At 52.7% G+C, this 21,520-nt stretch overlaps 1 protein-coding gene across 1 annotated transcript in view; it reads left to right on the top strand.

Moving 5' to 3' along the window:
• The window catches only part of SHANK3 (SH3 and multiple ankyrin repeat domains 3), a 145,988-nt gene that overhangs the window by 101,858 nt on the left and 22,610 nt on the right, over positions 1–21,520 (top strand). The window contains exons 18-21 of the mRNA XM_042779181.1: positions 5,922–6,002; positions 10,735–10,758; positions 13,516–13,643; positions 15,425–15,527. Coding sequence (XP_042635115.1) covers positions 5,922–6,002; positions 10,735–10,758; positions 13,516–13,643; positions 15,425–15,527 — 336 coding nt within the window. The remainder of the gene's footprint in view (positions 1–5,921; positions 6,003–10,734; positions 10,759–13,515; positions 13,644–15,424; positions 15,528–21,520) is intronic.

Raw genomic sequence — 21,520 nt, 5'->3', positions numbered from 1 at the left:
TGTGCCAGGTTTTTGGGATGTGTTGATGTTGGAAAGCGATGATTTTCAGGATGCAATGATTTTTGGGATGTGTCAGTTTTTCGGGATGGATCCATTTTTGGGTTTCACCGGTTTTTTGGGATGTGCCGGTTTTTGGAATATTTCCATTTTTTGGGATCACTGGTTTTTGGGATATGCCGATTTCTGGGATGCAATGATTTTTGGGATGTGCTGATTTTTGGGATGCCATGAATTTTGGGATATGTCCATCTTTTGGGATGCACTGGTTTTGAGTTATGTCCATTTTTTTGGGATGTGTCAATTTTTAAGGATGTTTCTGTTTTGCGGGTGCTATGATCTTTGGGATGCATTTTTGATTTTTGGGATGTTTCCATTTTTGGAATATGCCAGATTTTGGGATGTGCTGATGTTGGGATGCGACGATTTTTGGGATGCGCCACTTTTTGGGATGTTTCCATTTTTAGGATGCAATGATTTTTGGGATGCAATGATTTTGGGATGTTTCCATTTTTGGCATATTTCCATTTTGGGGATGTGTGGACTTTTGGTATGTGCTAGTTTTCGGGATGCAATGATTTTTGGGATGTGCCAAGTATTTGGGACATGCTGGATTTTTGGGATGTGTTGATGTTGGGATGTGATTATTTTGGGGATGCAATGATTTTTGGGATGCAATGATTTTTGGGATGCTCTGGTTTTTTGGGTGCACTGGTTTTTGGGATATGTCCATTTTTTGGAATGTACTGGTTTTTGATATGTGTCCATTTTTTGGGATGTGCCAGTTTTTGGGATGTTTCCATTTTGGGATGTGCTGATGTTGGGATGCGACGATTTTTGGGATGCGTCACATTTTGGGATGCAATGATTTTTGGGTTATGCTGGTTTTTTGAATGCATTGTTTTTTGGGATATGTCCAGTTTTGGGGATGTGCTGGGTTTTAGGGATGTTTCCATTTTTTTTATATTTCCATTCTGGGGATGTGTTGACTTTTGGGATGTGCTGGTTTTCGGGATGCAATGATTTTTGGGATGTGTCAAATTTTTGGGATATTTCCATTTCTGGGTTTCACCAGTTTTTTGGGATGTGCTGAATTTTGGTTGTGTCCATTTTTTGGGATGTGCCACTTTTTTGGATATTTCCATTTTTGAGATGCACTGGTTTTTGGGATGTGCCAATTTCCGGGATGCAATGATTTTTGGGATGCCCCTGTTTTTGGGATGCGGTGATTTTGGGGGCATTTTCATTTTTGGGATGCTTTGATGTTGGGATGTGTCATTTTTTGGGATGCATTGATTTTTGCAATGTGCTGATTTTTGGGATGAATTCATTTTTGGGATGCAATGATTTTTGGGATGTGCTGATTTTTGGGATATGCTGGTTATTGGGATGTTTCCATTTTTGGGTTGCATCAGTTTTTGGTTGTGCTGATTTTTTGGGATATGATGATTTCAGGATGCAATGAGTTTTGGGATGCACTGATTTATGGGATGTGTCATTTTTTGTGATGTGTAGTTTCTGGGATGCAATGATTTTTGGGATATGTTCATTTTTGGGGATGTGCTGGTTTTTGGGACGCTTTGATTTTTGGGATATGTCTATTATTTGGGATGCACCAGATTTTGGGGTGTTTCCTTTTTTGGGATGTGCTGGTTTTTGGGATGCAATGATTTTTTGGATGTACCAGCTTTTGGGATGCGTCCATTTTTGGGATGTGTCCATTTTTGGGATGTGCTGATTTTTGGGATGCGACATTTTTTGGGATGTGCCATTTTTTGGGATGTGCTGGGGTTTTTTGGGATGTGTAAGGTTTTGCAATGTGCCAATTTCAGGATGCATTGATTTTTTGGGAAGTGCTGGTTTTTAGGATGTGCTGATTTTTGGGATATGTCCATTTTTTGCAACGTGCTGGTTTTTGGAACGTGCCAATTTTTTAGATGTGCTGTGTTTTTTGGATACGCTGGTTTATGGGATGTGTTATTTTTTGGGATGCATTGATTATTTGGGATGGGTCAATTTTTTGGATGCTCCAGTTCTTGGGATGTGCTGGTTTTTAGGATGCACGGGATGTTTCCATTTTTGGAATGCAATGATTTTTGTGGGCTATACATCCATTTTTTGGGATGTGCCAGTTTTTGGGATGTTTCCTTTTTTTGGGTGCTCTGCTTTTTTGGGGTGTGTTCATGTTGGGATGTGCTAATTTTTAGGATGTGCCAGTTTTTCAGGATGTGTTGATTTTTGGGATGTGATGATTTTGTGGATGTCCATGTTTTTGACACGTATCAGGTTTTGGGATGCATGGATTCTGGATGTGCTGATTTCTGGGATGCACTGACTTTGGGATGTGCCCATTTTTGGGATGTACTCATTTTTTGGAGTCTGCTGGGTTTTGGGATGTGAAGATTTTGGGGATTTGCCCACTTTGGGATGTGAAGATTTTGTGGGATGCACCTGTTTTGGGATATGCCCATTTTTGTGTTCCGTCATTTTTGGGATGTGCCAGTTTTTGGGATGTGTTAAATTTTGGGATGCATTGATTTTTAAGATACAAAGGTTTTTGAGATGGGTTCATTTTTGGGATGCATTGATTTTTTTGGATGTGTCATTTTTGGGGATGCGCCCATTTTTGGGAGATGTGTTGATTTTTGGGAAGTTCCAATATTTGGGAAGTGCCAATTTTGAGATTTGCCTATTTTTTTGAATGGATAGTTTTTTGAGATTTATTAATTTTTGGGATGTGCCCATTTTTGGGATGTGCTGTTTTTTGGGATGTGTCGATGTTTGGGATGCAAAGATTTTTGGGATATTCCCATTTTTGGGACATGTCATTTTTTGGGATGCGCCGGTTTCTGGGATGCGCTGTTTTTTGGGAATGTGGGAGGTGGGCAGGGAAACTCAGGAAGGTCCCAACTACGTCTGTGGAGTTGTGGTGTTATTTGGGAATTGGTTGGATTTCCAAGAGGTGGAATTCCTGGATTCCCTACATCTGGAATTCTTGGGGTGTTTTTTGGGAATGGGTTCAATTCCAAAGATCTGGGAATTCTAGAGTTGTGGTGTTTTTTGGGAATTGCTTGGATTCCCAAGGTTTGGAATTCTTGGAGTTGGGGTGTTTTTTGGGAATGGCTTCAATTCCAAAGATGTGGAATTCTTGGAGTTGGGGTGTTTTTTGGGAATAGCTGAAAATCCCAAGGTCTGGAGTTCCTGGAATTGTGGTGCATTTTGGGAATGGTTTGGATTCCCAGGCTCTGTAATTTGTGGTGTTGTGGTGTTTTTTGGGAACGGTTTGGATTCCCAAGAGCTGGAATTCCTGGAGTTGTGGTATTTTTGTGAATTGTTGCAATTCCCAAGATCTGGAGTTCCTGGAATTGTGGTGCATTTTGGGAATGGTTTGGATTCCCAGGGTCTGGAATTATTGGTGCTGTGCTGTTTTTTGGGAATGGCTTGGATTCCCAAGAGCTGGAATTCCTGGAGTTGGCGTGGTTTTGGGGAATGGCTTTGGGATGGAGGCACAGGAGCAGGAAGATGGAAGCAGGGAATGGGAACAGTGGGAGAGGAACAGAGGGATGGGAGCAGGGATGGAAACGGGGATGGAAATGGGACAGGAGGGACGGGAGCAGGGAATAGAAGCTGGGATGGGAGCAGGGATGGGATCTGGGATGGGACCAGGGAATGGGAGCAGGGAATGGAAACGGGGAGAGGAACTGAGGGACTGGGAGCAGGAATTTGAGCAGGAATTTGAGCAGGGATGGACTCGGGACAAGAGGGACAGGAGCAGGAATATGGGATCAGGGGAATGGAAACAGGGAATGGAAACACCGGGATGGGAGCAGAGAGATGAGAGCAGGGGGTGGAAGTGGAGAGATGAAAACCGGGAACAGGGAATGGGAGCAGAGGGATTTGAGCCAGAAATGGAAATGGGATGGGAGCAGGGATGGATGGAAACAGGAATGGAAGCAGGAGGTTGGAAGAGGGATAGAAGCAGGGGGATGGAGCAGGGGGATTGGAGTAGGAATGGAAACGGGGATGGAATCAGGGGGATTGGAGTAGAGAATGGAATTGGGGATGGAATCAGGGATTGGAGCAGGAGTGGAATCAGGGGGATGGAATCAGGGGCATGGGAGCACAGGATGGAATCAGGGGGACAGGAGAAGGGATGGGAGCAGGGATGGGAGCAGAGGGGTTGGAGTAGAGAATGGAATCAGGGGGTTGGAATCACGGATGAGCAGAGGATGGAATCAGGGAGATTGGAGTAGAAATGGAATGACGGGAATGGAATCAAGGAGATTGGAGTGGGAAAGGAATCAGGGGGGTGGGAGCAGCGGGATTGGAGTAGGAATGGAGTCAGGGGGATGGGAGCAGCCGGATGGAATCAGGGATGGAATCCGGGGTGTTGGAGTAGAGAATGGAGTCAGGGGGTGGGAGCAGCGGGATTGGAGTAGGGATGGAGTCAGGGGGATGGAATCAGGGGGATTGGAGTAGGGAATGGAGTCAGGGGGATGGAATCAGGGGGATTGGAGTAGGGAATGGAGTCAGGGGGATGGAATCAGGGGGATTGGAGTAGGGATGGAGTCAGGGGGATGGAATCAGGGGGATTGGAGTAGGGATGGAGTCAGGGGGATGGAATCAGGGGGATTGGAGTAGGGATGGAGTCAGGGGGATGGAATCAGGGGGATTGGAGTAGGGATGGAGTCGGGGGATGGGAGCAGGGATGGAGCAGGGGGATGGGAGCAGGGAATGAAGGGGGGCCGGGATCGGGGCCGCTCCCAGCGCAGCACGCGGGGCTGGGGGGAGGGAAGGAGGGAAGGGAGGGAAGGGAGGGAAGGAGGGAGCGCTGCTGGCACGAGGAGCTCCAATTATCCTGTCACGGCACAAAGGCACGAGCCGTGGGAACGGCTGGCAGCCTCGGGAATCCAGCCGGGAATTCAGCCGGGAATAATCCTCGGGAATTCAGCCGGGAGCCAGCGCCGGGAGCCCCGCGCGGGGCCGCTCCTGCCGCTCCAGCCCGGGGTGAGCCGCTGCCCCTCGGCGCTTCCCGGCGCTCCCTTCCCGGTGCTTTCCTCACCCCGACCCTCCGGATCCGCGCGGCCGCTGTTCCCAGGGATCCGAGGGGAGCGGGGAGCGGTGGGGGTGGGGTGGGGGGCTCACGCCGTGTCCCCCCCACCCCGGTGACAGCGCCTGTGTGGGCCCGGCTGGGGCTGAATCCGCCCCGCTGGATCCCTGCCGCAGGCACAGGGATCCTTGGAGCTGCGGTTGCCATGGCAATCCTGGAGCGTTATTCCAGCATTGTCAGCGAGGAGCAGCGAGGAGGAGGAGGAGGAGGAAGAGGAAGAGCTTTTCCACTCATCCTCGCCGCTCCTGGGGAAGGGGGGGTGCTCAGGGAATGCGGGATCGGGAGCTTTTGGGATCATCCCGGGCCATGCGTCCTTGGGCAGCTCCCGGCCGGACGCCGGCGCTTCCATAGGGTTGGCGAGGAGGAGGAGGAGGAGGAGGAAGAGGAGGGTGGGGTGGGCTGAGGAGCTCCGGGGGCTGCGCCGAGGTGGGAAGAGGATCCCCGAGCTCCGGCTGGACACATTCCCGCTTTTCCCTTCGTCCGTCCCCGCGTCCCTGCGAGCCATCCCCGCCTCTCCGGGGCCATGCCTCGGACTCCGCGCTGAGTTGGGGCGGGGAGGGGGTGGGGGAGCAACATTCCCAGAGGCGAAATTCCCAGAGGCATTCCCAAAAAAGGCCCGTGGGCACATTCCCGGCGGGAATCATGAAGAAGTTCGCGTCCACGCGCAGCCTCAATAAGATCCTGCAGCAGTGCGACTCCTCGTCCCGGGAATACGAGGAGATCCAGGCTGTGGAGAAGAAGTGGCACCTGCACCTGGCCACGCCGCGCAAATTCCGCGAGAAGAGGTGCAAGATGCCCTCTCTGTTCCTTGCAGCTCCGCCGCCTCCCAAGAGAGCCCCCAGCACCACCCTCACGCTGCGCTCCAAGTCCATGACGGCCGAGCTGGAGGAGCTGGGTAAGGCCGGCGGCGGGATGGGATCCCTCGGGAATCCGGGGTGATGCTTGGGAGCCGCTTTCCAGCGGTTTTCCGGCGGTTTTCCAGCGGTTTTCCCGGCTCTTTGCATGCGCGCCGTGGGCCCGTGGTGGGGGGGGGTGTGGGAGACTCGGGGAGGGGGCAGCAGGATTCCCGTTCTGTCCAGAGGGATATCCAGAGGGATATCCAGCGCTCCGGGGGCGCAGCCCGGCGGAGGTGGGCGTGGGAAGGATTTTGGGAGTCTCCGGGTGGGTGTGGAGGGGTTGATGTGACTTGGCCTCGGGCATCCTGCTCCATTCCCTGCTCCTTTTCTGCTCCATTCCCTGCTCCTGTCCTGCTCCTTTCCTGTTCCATTCCTTCTCTATTCCCTGCTCCATTCCCTGCTCCTTTCCTGCTCCTCTCCTGCTCCATTCCCTGCTCCTCTCCTGCTCCTCTCCTGCTCCTCTCCTGCTCCTCTCCTGCTCCTTTCCCTGCTCCTTTCCCTGCTCCTCTCTCTACTCCATTCCCTGCTCCTCTCCTGCTCCATTCCCTGCTCCTCTCCTGCTCCTCTCCTGCTCCTCTCCCTGCTCCATTCTCTGCTCCTTTCCTGTTCCTCTCCTGCTCCTCTTCTGGTCCTTTCCTTGCTCCATTCCTGCTCCTCTCCTGCTCCTTTCCTGCTCCATTCCCTGCTCCTCTCCTGCTCCTCTCCCTGCTCCATTCCCTGCGCCTTTCACTGATTCATTCCCTGCTCCCGCTCCTTTCCCACCTCCATTCCTGCTCCATTCCCTGTTCCTTTCCCAGCTCCTTTCCCTTCTCCTTCCCCAGCTTTTTTTCCTGTTTCTCTTCCCTTCCCTGTTTCTCCTACTACTCTCCCTGGTCCTCATCTTCTGCCTGCTCCTCTCTCTGCTCCTGTTCCTTTCCCCATTCCTGTTCCTTTCCCTGTTCCTGTTCCTTTCCCCATTACTGATCCTCTCCCTGCTCCTGCTCTTCTCCCTGATCTTGCTCCTCTCCCTGTTCCTCTCTCTGTTCCTGATCCTCTCTCTTCTCCTGCTCCATTCCCTGCTCCGTTCCCTTTCCCTGCTCCATTCCCTATCCCGGCTCCATTCCCTGTTCCTTTCCCTTCCCCAGCTCCATTCCCTGCTCCTTCCCCAGCTCTTTTCCGTTTCTGCTCCCTTCCCTGTTCCTCTCCCTGTTCCTCTCCCTGTTCCTCTCCCTGTTCCTCTCCCTGTTCCTCTCCCTGTTCCTCTCCCTGTTCCTCTCCCTGTTCCTCCTACTCCTCTCCCTGATTCTCATCCTCTGCCTGATCCTCTCCCTGTTCCTGCCCGTTCCTGCCCCTGTTCCTCTCCCTTTTCCTGCTCCTGCTCCTTTCCCTGCTCGTCTCCCTGCTCCTGAAGCTTTTCCCGATCCTCTCCCTGCTCCTTCCCCAGTTCCTCTCCCTGTTCCCGATCCTCTCCCCACTCCTGCTCCTTTCCCTGCTCTGGATCCTGTTCCTGCTCTTTCTCCCGACCCTGACTCTGATCCCACTCCTGTTCCTTTCCCTGCTCCTGCTCCTCTCCCGACTCCTGAACCTTTTCCTCATCCTCTCCCTGCTCCTGTTCTTTTCCTCATCCTCTCCCCACTCCTGCTCCTTTCCCTGCTCTGGATCCTGCTCCTGCTCTTGCTCCTGACTCTGACTCTGATCCCACTCCTGTTCCTTTCCCTGCTCGTGCTCCTCTCCCCGCTCCTGAACCTTTCCCTGCTCCTCTCCCTGCTCCTCTCCCTGCTCCTGCTCCTCTCCCTGCTCCTGAACCTTTTCCTCATCCTCTCCCTGGTCCTGTTCTTTTCCTCATCCTCTCCCCACTCCGGCTCCTTTCCCTGCTCTGGATCCTGCTCCTGCTCCTTTCCCTGCTCCTGCTCTTGGTCCTGACCCTGACTCTGATCCCACTCCTATTCCTTTCCCCGCTCCTGCTCCTCTCCCTGCTCCTCTCCCCGCTCCTGCTCCTCTCCCTGCTCCTCTCCCTGCTCCTGCTCCTCTCCCTGCTCCTGAACCTTTTCCTCATCCTCTCCCTGGTCCTGTTCTTTTCCTCATCCTCTCCCCACTCCGGCTCCTTTCCCTGCTCCTGCTCCTCTCCCTGCTCCTCTCCCTGCTCCTGCTCCTTTCCCTGCTCCTTTCCCTGTTCCTGCTCCTCCTACTCCTCTCTCTGCTCCTTTCCCTGCCTTCCTCACTCCTCTCCCTGCTCCTTCTCCTCTCCCTGCTCCTTCTCCTCTCCCTGATCCTGATCCTGATCCTCTCCTCACCTTCCTTATCCCGTTCCTCTCCCTGCTCCTGCTCCTTCTCCTCTCCCTGCTCCTCTCCCTGATCCCGATCCCTGCTCGTGCTCTTCTCCTCACCTTCCTTATCCCATTCCTTTCTCTGATCCCGATCCTCTCCTTGCTCCTCTCCTTCCTCACCCGTTTCCTCTCCCTGCTCCTTTCCCTGCCTTCCTCACTCCTCTCCCTGCTCCTTCTCCTCTCCCTGATCCTGATCCTGATCCTGATCCTGATCCTGATCCTGATCCTGATCCTCTCCTCACCTTCCTTATCCCGTTCCTCTCCCTGCTCCTTCTCTCCCTGCTCCTTCTCTCTCTGCTCCTGCTCCTGCTCCCGATCCTCTCCCTGATCCCTATCCCTGCTCGTGCTCTTCTCCTCACCTCCCTTATCCCATTCCTCTCTCTGATCCTGATCCTCTCCTTGCTCCTCTCCCTCCTTTCCCACACCCGGCAGTCCCAGGTTTTTATTTCCCATCTCCGGGAAGATCCCAAACCCTGACAGGAGAGCTCCAGGAGTTCTGGAATTCCAGGAGAGCTCCGGGTGAGCTCCAGGAGCTCTGGAATTCCAGGAGAGTTCCACGAGAGATCCAGGAGCTCTGGAATTCCAGAAGAGCTCCAAGAGCTCTGGAATTCCAGGAGAGCTCCAGGAGAGGTCCAGGAGAATTCAAAGGGATTTCCAGGACATCTCCAGGATTGCTCTGTCCCCACTGCCACTCCCACTTTTCCTGCTGTTTTCCCATCCCGCTCCACATTCCCAGATTCCCTGAAATCCTCTCCACTCCCACCATTCCCTGCTCCCTGCTGCCAGAATTCCTTGTTTTTCTCAGCCCTTGTGACCACCTGGGATGTCCCCAGGACCCCTTGGAGGGGTGGGAGCCGATCCCTCTCCATCCCTTCCCTTTTCCTGGAGTGGAAAATTCCCAGAAAAAACTTTGGAGCATCCCTGGCAGCAGGGCTGGCTCCTGCCCCAGCTTCCATGGGAATTTGGGATTTTCCACGTGGGAATGTGGCAGCCTGGAGCCTCAGCAGGAACCCACATTCCCCCTGGTTTTCCATGTTTTTCCATGTTTTTCCATATTTTCCTTGGTTTTCCAGGTTCTCCCTGTTTTCCACATTTTTTCCATGCCTTTCCTGATTTTCCATTCCTTCTTGTTTTCCATGCTCATCCTGGTTTTCCATGCTGTCCTTCGTTTTCCATGCTCTCCATGGTTCTCCATGCCCCTCCCTGTTTTCCATTCCTTTTGGTTTTCCATGCCCTTCCTGGTTTTCTGTGCTTTCCATAGTTTTCCATATTCTCCCTGCTTTTTTTCCGTGTTCTTCCTGGTTTTTCCATGCCCTTCCTGGTTTTCCATTCTTTCTGGTTTTCCATGCTCTTCCTAGTTTTTCCACACCCTCCTTGGTTTTTCCATGCCCTCCCTGTTCTCCATGCCCTTCCTGGATTTCCATGCTCTCCATGGTTTTCCATGTTCTCAGTTTTTCCATGTTCTTCCTGGTTTTCCATACTCTTCCTGGTTTTCCAGGCCTTTCCTTGCTCCCTGAGCTCCTCCTCAGAGTCAGACCGGGACAAATCCCAACATTCCCAGACTGGATCAACTGGGATTTATTTTATCCTGAGCCTGGATTCCCACCCTTGATTCCCAGCACTTCCAGGCCATTATTCCCAATCCAAAGGCTCTTTTTTTGCAGGGAATTCTTGGGAACAGCTCCTTTTTCCCACATTTTCCCCATCCTGGATCCTCAGATTCCTCCTTTCACCCTCCCAGCAATTCCCAGTTTTCCTGGAGAGGGATTGGGAGCAGCAATCCCGGGAGGAGGATCTGGAAGCAATCCCAGCTCTAATCCCACAATTCCTGTGATTTTCCCTGGGAATTGTCGTGCTCATTCCCATGGATCAAGGAATGGGCTGAAACCATTCCAGGGAAAACAGGAGATCCATCCTCTTCCCATCCTTTGCTCTGGGTTTTCCTGTGGATCAGCATTCCCAGGATTGGGCTGGAGCCGCTCTGCTTCCCAAAGAACATTCGGGAAAGGGACATTCCCAAAGAAAGCTCTGCCCAGTGCTTCCCACCCTGTTTTCCATGGATCCCGACCACCCCCTGTGCCCTTCCCAACCCTTTCCTTGCCATTCCCATCCCCTTGGAGCAGCAGGACACTCAGGGATCCCTCCTGTGCCCAAATCCATGGATTCAGGGAATTGCCCTTGGGAGCTTTTCCATGGGATGGAATTCCAGCCAATCCTGCTCCGGCTTCCCTGGATCCATGAGGCGGGCCAGGGATGACCCCAGCCTGGGGCTCTGATAAATCCCAAATCCCGGCTCAGAGGGACGATCCCAGTGGATAAACACCCAAATCCCACATCCCAGAGGCCGGGAATTGCGGGAAGAGCCGGGAATGGGAGCGGGAATTGTTCCGTGCCGTTGATTTTGTGTTTTGTTTCCCATTCCAAGCCTCCATGCGGAGAAGGAAAGGGGGTGAGTGAAACCAAAATTCCCGGGATTCCGCCCCTGCCTGCCAGCTCCCCCTGGGATCCAGTGGGATCCAAACTGGGGGGGAATCCCAGCATCCCCAGGGTCGCTGTTCCTGCAGCGTCTCAGGGAATTCAGATGGAATTTGGGAATCCTGGATCTGCTCCAGTAGGAATTGGAATACCTGGAATTGGAATGCCAGGAATTGTGGAGCTGGGAGTTGGAATGGCCACATGGGATTTATCCCAAAATTCCCAACCCTGCCATTCCCAGGTGTGATCCCTGCTCTGGGTTTTCCGCATGGGAATGTCCTGTGTGGGATCCTTGGGAATGACGGTGTTCGATTTTATCCCAAATAGCCAAAGCCTCCCCTGGCAAATCCAGGCAGTTTATCCCAATATTCCTGGTGGATCCACGGAGTTTATCCCAATATTCCTGGTAAATTCATGCAATTTATCCCAATATTCCTGGTGGATCCAGGCAGTTTATCCCGATATTCCTGGTGGATCCAGGCAGTTTATCCCAATATTCCTGGTAAATTCATGCCATTTATCCCAATATTCCTGGTGGATCCAGGCAGTTTATCCCAATATTTCTGGCGGATCCAGGCAGTTTATCCCAATATTCATAGCAGATCCAGGCAATTTATCCCAATATTCCTGGTGGATCCAGGCAGTTTATCCCAATATTCCTGGTGGATCCAGGCAGTTTATCCCAGTATTCCTGGTAAATACATGCAATTTATCCCAATATTCCTAGTAGATCCAGGGCGTTTATCCTGCTATTCCTGGTGGATCCAGGCAGTTTATCCCAATATTCCTGGTGGATCCAGGCAGTTTATCCCGACATTCCTGGTGGATCCATGTGGATTATCCCCTTGTTCCCACACTGAGGATGTGCTGGGAATGTCACATCAGGGCCACAGAAAAAACGGGAATTTTTCGATGGAAGGGTTGGATCTGGATGGGATCCCACCCAACCCATCCTGGGATTTTCAGATCCAGGTTTTCTGTCCCAGTGGTTCCCATTCCCTGTTCCAGCACAGAGCCGGGAATGTGGGATCGGCTCCTCCTGTGGGATCCAGTGGGGGCAGGACAGGGAAGAAGCCGGACGGGAATTCCCGCGGGAAATGTCAGAGGGATCTTCCCAACCCTTCCCTGGAAGGGGCGGATCCAGAGGGGGCCACACAAGGATCCCATGGGACAGGAAAATCAGCTGGAACTTCCCAAGGATTGGAGATGGATCTTCCCAGGTGGAAGAGAAGATTCCAGGGAGAGCTTCCAGCACATTCCAGGGCCTCCAGGGGCTCCAGGAGAGCTGGAATTTGGGAAAAATTTGGGACAGGACACAGGGAATGGCTCCCGCTGGGAAAGGGGAGATTGGGGTGGGAATTTGGGAAGGAATTCCTGGCTGGGCTGAAATTCCCAGAGAATCCCCAGATCCCTAGAATGTCCCAGGAAACTTTGGAGCAGCCTGGGATGGTGGGATTGGAATGGGATGGGATTGGAATGGGATGGGATTGAAGGTCCATGGATCCCATCCCAAACCATTCTGGGATTCTGGGATCAAGGATGCTTAGAATCCAGTCTAAGGGATTTTATGGATTTCAGGGATGGAAAAGGGAAGGGAGAACCTTCCTGGAGTCCTGAGATTCCCAGTGAAGCCCCTGGATCCCAAAATTCCTTCCTAGAGAGGAGTTGGGGTGGGGATGGATCCAATGCCAGACTGGGAGAGCTGGGAATGGAGAGAATTCCCTGGGAATGGGGAGCTTGTGGTGGGAATTTGGGCAGGAATTCCTGGCTGGGCTGGAATTGCCAGAGCAGCTGTGGCTGCCCCTGGATCCCTGGAAGTGTCCAAGGAAAAGCTCTAGAAATCTTGGATAACGGGAAGGTGTCTCATGGAATGGGATGAGCTTTAAGGTCCTTCCCACCCAAACCATTCCATGATTCCATGTCCCACAATTCCATGGAATGTCTGAGGACCAGCCTGGCTTCAGGAGAATCCCAGGGCTACAATTCCCACCACGGCAGGAATTTGGGATACAGATCCACCTGGATCTGAGAAGTGCCAGCAGGTGGAGGTGACACGGAGCCAACAGCCCCAACTTCCCATTCCAGGTGGGAATTCCATGGGCTGGGCTCATCCATGGGAATGGAATCGTGTCCACCTCCCGCCCATTCCCGTATCCCGAGGTTCAGGATTCCAGCTGGAATTCCCAAGGGAATGGATCTGATGAGACACAGCTTGGTGTTCCCAAGGGATAAATGTGCTGGGATGGATCCTGGAGCAGGGAATTCCAGGGAATTCCATTGACACGGCCGTGGTGGTTCTGCTGATATTCCCGATGTCCGTGGGCACTGGAACCCACCCAGACACAGAAAGTTGGGATCACTCAGAGTTCCGAGTCCATTCAGGCTGGGAATATCTCAGTTTATCCCAAAAAAAGGCCAGATATGCCAGATCCCAGTGGATCCCACGGACATCTCCATGTCCTGGGATTCCCTGGATCTCCAACCCTCCTGGCAGGATTCATCCCGATACCCAAAATCCGGGATGAACTCGCTGGTTGGTGTCAGTGAAAGAATTCCTTGGAATGTGGCACATCCAGGGGCGGGGCAGCACCCACAGAATTCCTGGCTGAATGGGATCAGCCCCCCCAAATCCATGGAAAACCGTCGGCTCCATTCTCCGGGATGAGCTGTGGGCAGGGAACGATCCTGGCAGGCTGGGCTGACCCCGGGTCCGGTTTTCCTTGGATTCCAGAGAAGCTGGATGAGATCCTGGCGGCCGCGGAGCCAGCGCTGAGGGCGGAGCTGGTGGAGGCCGATTCCAGGGCGGCGACGGTGAAACAGCGCCCGACGAGCCGGAGGATCACCCCGGCGGAGATCAGTGTGAGCCAGCGGGAATGGGAATGGGGAAATGGGAATGGGAATGGGAATGGGAATGGGAATGGGATCCACAGGATCACCCCGGCGGAGATCAGTGTGAGCCAGCGGGAATTCCTTGGGAATGGGGAAATGGGAATGGGAATGGGAATGGGATCCATAGGATCACCCCGGCGGAGATCAGTGTGAGCCAGCGGGAATGGGAACGGGAATGGGGAAATGGGAATGGGAATGGGAATGGGAACGGGAATGGGATCCACAGGATCACCCTGGCGGAGATCAGTGTGAGCCAGCGGGAACAGGAATTGGGAATGGGAATGGGAATGGGAATGGGATCCACAGGATCACTCCAGAGGAGATCAGTGTGAGCCAGTGGGAATGGGAATGGGAATGGGAATGGGATCCACAGGATCACCCCGGTGGAGATCAGTGTGAACCAGCGGGAATTCCTTGGGAATGGGAATGGGAATGGGAATGGGAATGGGATCCACAGGATCACCCCAGCGGAGATCAGTGTGAGCCACCGGGAATTCCTTGGGAATGGGGAAATGGGATAGGGAATGGGAATGGGATCCACAGGATCACCCCGGTGGAGATCAGTGTGAGTCAGCGGGAACGGGAATGGGAATGGGAATGGGAATGGGAATGGGAATGGGATCCACAGGATCACCCTGGCGGAGATCAGTGTGAGCCAGCAGGAATGGGATGGGAATGGGGAAATGGGAATGGGAATGGGAATGGGATCCACAGGATCACCCTGGCGGAGATCAGTGTAAGCCAGCAGGAATGGGAATGGGAATGGGAATGGGAATGGGAATGGGATCCACAGGATCACCCTGGCAGACATCAGTGTGAGCTGGTGGGAATTCTGTGGGAATGTGGGCATGGAATGGGGAAATGGACGGGAAGACCTGGAGAGAAATGAGAGGCACTGGGGAGTGGAATTCCCAGGAATGGGAAGTGGAATTCCCAGGAAGGGAAAGAGAGGGACAGGCGCACATGGAAAGGGATGGGAAGGATCCAGAGGATCTCACTGGAGAGATCGATGTGATCCAGAGGGAATCCCACCAGGAATGGTGGCCGGGAATGAGGGGCATGGGAGGGAATGTGAGGTGGCATTCCTGGGAATGAAGAGTGGGATTCCTGGGAATTCCATGGGATAATGTGGAGAGGGATGAATGGGATCATGGTACTGAGTGGTGATGGCTCAGGAGTAGAATTCCTGAGAATGGGGAGTGGGATTCATAGAAATGAGGAGTGGGATTCCCAAGAATGGAAGGGGAGGGATGGGAGGCCATGGATAAGGATGAGAGGGAATGTGGCACCAAGGGGAACTGGTTCAGGAGTGGAATTCCCGGGAATGTGGAGCCTGGGAGACCCCAATCCCCACTCAGGCCTGGGAATCCACAGGGATTTCCCAGGGAATGCTGGAAGAGCAGCTCTGGAGGAGCCCGGAGAGCCGGGCTGGAATTCTGCCGGAATCCGAGTGCCGCCTCCGGGGGGAAGCGCGGAGGGAGGAGGAGGAGGAGGGGGAGGAAGGGGCTCGGGATTGTGCCAGGAATGCTGTGGGTGGGAGGCAGCTCCGGGAAAAGCAGGACAGGAGCTCCAGATTCCCACCTGGAGCAGGTAGGGAGATGGGACAGCAGCCAGGGATGATCCCAAAGTTTGGAATTCCGCAGGAGGATCCATCCCGGTTGGGAAGAGATCCTGTTTTCCTGTGCTCACGTGGGAATGTCGGGTCCTTCCAGCCGAATCCAGACTGGGAATTCCCTGTTTTTCCCTTCCAGTCCCTGTTTGAGCGCCAGGGAATGGCACATTCCGGGGTCCTGGCGGGAACGGAGAAGCCCCACGTGTCCCTCCGGAAGGGAATTCCAAGGACCAAGTCTGTAGGTGAGGAAAAACCCAGGAGAATCCCTTGGGAATGAGAAGGGAGGGGCCCTATGGGGTATGGAAAGGCTCGACCCTTCCTGGGTCACTCCAGCTCTTGGATTTTGGAGAATTCCATGGAATTCTGACTTGGAGGGATGCCTGGTCCTGCTCAGAGAGGAAGGTGGGACTGGAGAATTCCAGGAGAGAATTTTGGGAGAGAATTCCAGGAATTCCCGGATTGGCTGTGCCACGGGCATCCCCAGCATCAGCACTGGGAATTCCCAGTGGGAATGGCACGTCTGGAACTGGGAATGCCGGAGCTGGGGCTTAGGGGGAGCAGGACAAGGTCTGGAGGAGGCACCTGGATGTGGTGGATCCTTGAGCTTATCCCAAAAGATTTATGGAGTCTCCAACTCCAACACCATCTCTGGCGGGTTCTTGATTCTGTTCCCAACAATTTCTGGTGCCGCCAATCCCAAAATCCATCTCTGGGAACTCCTTGACCCCATTCCAGAAGGTTTGTGGTGCCACCAAACCCCAAAATCCACCTGTGGGAACTCCTTGAGCTTATCCCAAAACGTTTGTGGTGTCACCAAACCCGGACTTGGCTGCGGGGTGTCCTGGACCTTGTCCCTAGCAATTTGTGGTGTCTCCAACTCCAACACCATCTCTGGTGGGTTCTTGATTCTGGTTCCAAAGATTTTTGGTGCCACCAATCCCAAAATCCATCTCTGGGAACTCCTTGACCCCATTCTAGAAGGTTTTTGGTGCCACCAAACCCCAAAATCCACCTGTGGGAACTCCTTGAGCTTATCCCAAAAGGTTTGTGGTGTCACCAAACCCGGACTTGGCTGTGGGGTGTCCTTGACTTTGTCCCTAAGAATTTATGATGCCACCAATCCCAAAATTCATCTGTGGTGAGTCCTGGACCTTGTCCCTAAAGGTTTGTGGTGCCACCAATCCCAAACCTGGCTGTGCGATGTCCTGGACCTTGTCCCTAAAAATTTATGGAGCCTCCAACTCCAACACCATCTCTGGTGGGTTCTCGATTCTGTTCCCAAAGATTTCTGGTACCACCAATCCCAAAATCCATCTCTGGGAACTACTTGACCCCATTCCAGAAGGTTTTTGGTGCCACCAAAACCCAGAATGTCTGTGGAGAGTTCTTGAACTTATCCCAAAATATTTATGGAGAATCCAAACCCAAAACCATCTCTGGTGGGTCCTGGGTCTTGTCCCTAAAGATTTATGGTGCCACTGAATCCAAAACCAGCTGTGGGAACTCCTTGAGCTTATCCCAAAACGTTTGTGGTGTCACCAAACCCGGACTTGGCTGCAGGGTATCCTTTACCTTGTCCCTAAAAATTTATGGAGTCTCCAACTCCAGCACCATCTCTGGTGGGTTCTTGATTCTGTTCCCAACGATTTCTGGTGACACCAATCCCAAAATCCATCTCTGGGAACTCCTTGACTCCATTCCAGAAGGTTTTTGGTGCCACCAAACCCCAAAATCCATCTGTGGGGGCTCCTTGAGCTTATCCCAAAACGTTTGTGGTGTCACCAAACCTGGACTTGGCTGTGGGGTGTCCTTGACCTTGTCCCTAAGAATTTATGATGCCACCAATCCCAAAATCCATCTGCGGTGAGTCCTGGACCTTGTCCCTAGAGGTTTGTGATGCCCCAATCCCAAATCTGGCTTTGGAATGTCCTGGACCTTGTCCCTAAAAATTTATGGAGTCTCCAACTCCAACACCATCTCTGGTGGGTTCTTGATTTTGTTCCCAACAATTTCTGGTGACACCAATCCCAAAATCCATCTGTAGGAAGTTCTTGAGCTTATCCCAAAACGTTTGTGGTGTCACCAAACTCTGACTTGGCTGTGGGGTTTCCTTGACCTTGTCCCTAAAGGTTTCTGGTGCCACCAATCCCAAACCTGGCTGTGGTGGGTCCTTGATCCTAAAAATAAAGGAAAATTGGGGGTTTCAGGGATTGTGTTGGAGCAGCTGCTCCTGTGCTGGGAATTCCACGGGAAAAATGTTCCTGAGGCTCTGGAAGAGCTGGGATAAAATGGGATCATGTGTGGGATGTGGAGAATGGATCCATGGAGAAATCCCAATCTCAACATTCCCAAACCTGTGCTGTCCAGAGAGGAACTGGGATTTTTATCCTGGTTTATCCCATATTTTGGTCTTGGAAGTGGATCCTGCCCCGGTGCTGTGGGAATGAGGCGGATCCAGGAGATTCCCAGAGCGTGTCTGGAGTTTCTGGGTGGGGATGTTTGGGAAGCAGTTTTGGAAAAGGAACTGTTGAAAGGCTGGTGGGGCCGTGAAGAACTGGGAATGGTTGGGAAAAGGATCTGAAGTGGGAATGGCAGCGTTATCCAGGATGGATCATCCACTGGGAATGCATCCATGGAATTGTCCAAGGGCTGCAGCCAGCCCTGGGAGAGCTGGGAATGTTCTCCTGGAGAGGGGAAGGATCCAGGGAGAGCTTCCAGAACATTCCAGGGGCTCCAGGAGAGCTGGAGAGGGACTGGGGACAAGGGACAGGACACAGGGAATGGGGAAAGGGGAGATTGGGGTGGGAATTTGGGAAGGAATTCCTGGAACTCCCAGAGCATCCTTGGATCCCTGCAATGGCCAAGGAAAGGTTGGAGACCCCTGGGATGCTGGGAGGTGTCCAGGGGTTGGAAGTGGATGGGCTTGGATCTCCTTCCAACCCAAACCATTCCAGGATTTCAGAATTCTGGAATCCCTGCCCAGGGAATGGTGGCCCAGGGGCTGCCAGGGATCCATGCAAGGAGAGGCCAGGAAAAGTGGGATTGGGGCAGGGATCGGGGCCAGGGGAGCTTTGCTGGGATCAGGGCAGGGATTGGGAATGTCCTTCTGGCTCTGCCCAGCTCCTGCCCGGAGCCAGCGGGGATCGGGATCTGCTCCGGGAATGAGCCCCGGGAAAAGAGGGAACGTCTCAGCCTGGCCCAGGGGAGGTTTGGGTTGGATTTTTGGGATCATTTTCCCATGGGAAGAGCGCTCAGGCCTTGGCAGGGGCTGCCCAGGGAGGTTTGGAGTCACCATCCCTGGAGGAATCCAAGGAATTCCTGGAATTCCACTCGGGGCTCTGGTGGGGATCGGTCCCAGCTTGGATTGGTGACCTTGGAATTCTTTCCCCACCTGGAAAATTTGGGAATTCTGTGCTGACACTCCATGAGAATTCCCAGCACATCCCCACTATCCCTGACCTTCCCAGAAATTCCCCTTCAGCCAAACTCCCAAAAAAAAAAAAAAAAAAATTAAAACCATTCCTTGAATCTCCATCAGGAGAGCTCCAATCCCAGCAGGAGAATCCCTGCTCCGAGCAGGAATGGCTGCAACTGCCACAGCACATCCCGACAAAAAATCCAGGGAAAAATCCCCTCCAGGAGCACCAGCTCCATCCCCACAACCCCTGGGGCGGAGGGGACCCAACCGAAAACCCAAAGCAGCTCCTGGACGAAGCCATTCCCGTGGAATTCCAGGAAATCGGGGATGGAAAAGAGGCGGAGAGGGAGGAATCGGGTGGGAATGGGGTTGGAATTAGAAGTCCTTGAGCTGTCATTCCACGCCCACGGCCGGGAGCTGCGCAGTCACTTGATTCCAGGAGAAAAAAAAATCCCTGCACGGGCGGGGAAGGAGATGGAAGAGCAGGGAAAAGCTCGGAGGGTTTTTTTTTGGGGGAAGAAATGCTTCCTGGCATTTGCAGTATTCCAGCAGCACTGCAGATTCCCAGGGAGAAAAGATCAAAAAATTCCCGGGGCGGGAGGGGGAATTCCCGGGATAAAGGTGGTTAACCCCTGGTTGGCTGGGAAAAAAGCTGGGAGGAAAGATAAAAAGATTCCAGGAGAAATTCCCAGGGTAAAGGTGGTTAACCCCCGTCTGGCTGGGAGAAAAATGGGAGAAAAGATGAAAAACATTTCAGGATAAGTTCCCAGGATAAAGGTGGTTAACCCCCAGCTGGCTGGGGAAAAAAAGATGGGAGAAAAGATTCCAGGAAAAAATCCTGAAATAAAGGTGGTTAACCCCTGTCTCGCTGGAAAAAAAAGTGAGAGAAAAGATCAAAAAGATTCCTGGAAAAATTCCCAGGATAAAGTGGTTAACCCCCAACTGTCTGGGGAAAAAAATGGGAGAAAAGATCAAAGAGTCTCCAGAAAAAAATCCTGGAATAGAGGTGGTTAACCCCTGGCTCGCTGGAAAAAAAAAAAAGAAAAGTGAGAGAAAAGATTCCTGGAAAAATTCCCGGGATGAAGGTGGTTAACCCCCGGCTGCCTGGGAAATAAAAAAAGCAGGATGGGAGGAATATTTGGAGGAAAATGGGAAGGAGTGGGGGGAAGGAGAGGGAAGATAATTCCTGTCAGACTTCCAAGATTTCTGCCAGCGCCATCTGCTCCGGCAGTGGAGTTAAAAACACTCCGGAGACTGCGGAGCTGCCATGGATCCCGGAGAGAATTCCAGAGGGTGGAGCTGCTGGTTTTGGAGGGGTGGGAGGGATTTGGGACCCCTCAGGACCATCAGGAATATCAGGAGGGCTGGGAAGTGTCCTGGTGTTAGAGTGACATCGGGAATGGAATCCTGGAATGGTTTGGGTGGGAATGAGATTCCCAAATTCCAAGGGCAGGGACACCTCCTGCTCTCCCAGAGTGCTCCGGCCTGGCCTTGGCCACTTCCAGGGATCCAGGGGCAGCCACAGCTGCTCTGGGAATTCTGGGCTGATCCTGGATGCCAGAGGATGGAGATTCCCACCCCTGGATACCACAGGAAAAATATTCCCAGCCCTAGGCTCCAAAGAATGGAAATTCCCATTCCTGGTCACCAAAGGATGGAGATTCCCACCCCTGGATACCAAAAATTGGAGATTCCCATCCCTGGGCTCCAGAGGATGGAGATTCCCATCCCTGGATCCCACAGGACAAATATTCCCAGAGCTGGGCTCCAGAGGATGGAAATTCCCATCCCTGAACCCAAAAGGATGAAAATTCCCATCCCTTGGTACCAAAAATCACAGATTCCCATGCCTGGGTTCCAGAGGATGGAAATTCCCATCTATGGATACTAAAGGATGGAGATTCCAAACCCTGCACATGACAGGACAGAAATTCCCATCCCTGGACTCCAGAGGATGGAAATTCCCATCTATGGATACCAAAAGATGGAAATTCCCAACCCTGGACACCAAAAATTGGGGATTCTCATCCCTGGGTTCCAGAGGATGGAGATTCTCCTCCCTGGATACCATCGGACAAATAATCCCATTCCTGGACACAAAAAGATGGAAATTCCCATTCCTGGCTCCAGAGGATGAAAATTCCCAACCACAGACCCAAAAACTGGAGATTCTCATCCCTGGATACCATAGGACAAATATTCCCAGACCTGGGCTCCTGAGGGTGGAAATTCCCATCTTTGGTTCCACAGGATGTGAATTCCCTCCCCCTTCCCACTCCTGAATTTGCTCCCTCCTGCTCCAGGTGTATTTTTGGGATCTGCTCCCCCATCCCAGCCTCGGGAAGCAGCACTGCCAGCGGGATCCTTTTCCATCCCTAAGGAATGCATGGAATGAGGTTTTTCCAGGGATTTGGGCTGTTATGGCAACGGCCCCGGGAGCTTTCCTGGCGAGGCTTTGTGTTTTCCTTGGAGATTAATTCCGTGGAGTGCGCCCGGAATGGCTCCGGGGGTTGCCAGGCTGCACAGGGAGCGTCATTCCCATTCCAGGGAAGTTCATTCCGGATGCTGGGAGTTGATCCTTACTGGTTCTTACTGGTGGGATCCCAGCTCTTTATTCCTAAACTCTGGAATTTGATCGCGGCAATGTCCCAGAATTCCCACAGAAGCTGTGGCTGCCCCTGGATCTCTGGGAGTGTCCAAGGAAAGGTTGGAGCACCCTGGGACTGTGGAGATGTCCCCGGCCTTGGAATGGGATTGGAATTTGAGGTCCCTTCCCACCTAAACCATTCCATGATTTTTCCATGGGAAGAACCTCCA

The sequence above is a fragment of the Catharus ustulatus genome, chromosome 4 (genome assembly GCF_009819885.2).
Source record: "Catharus ustulatus isolate bCatUst1 chromosome 4, bCatUst1.pri.v2, whole genome shotgun sequence".
Lineage (NCBI taxonomy): Eukaryota > Metazoa > Chordata > Aves > Passeriformes > Turdidae > Catharus > Catharus ustulatus.
Note: the sequence above shows the minus strand (reverse complement) of the source record. Positions and strands in the feature narration are given on the sequence as shown.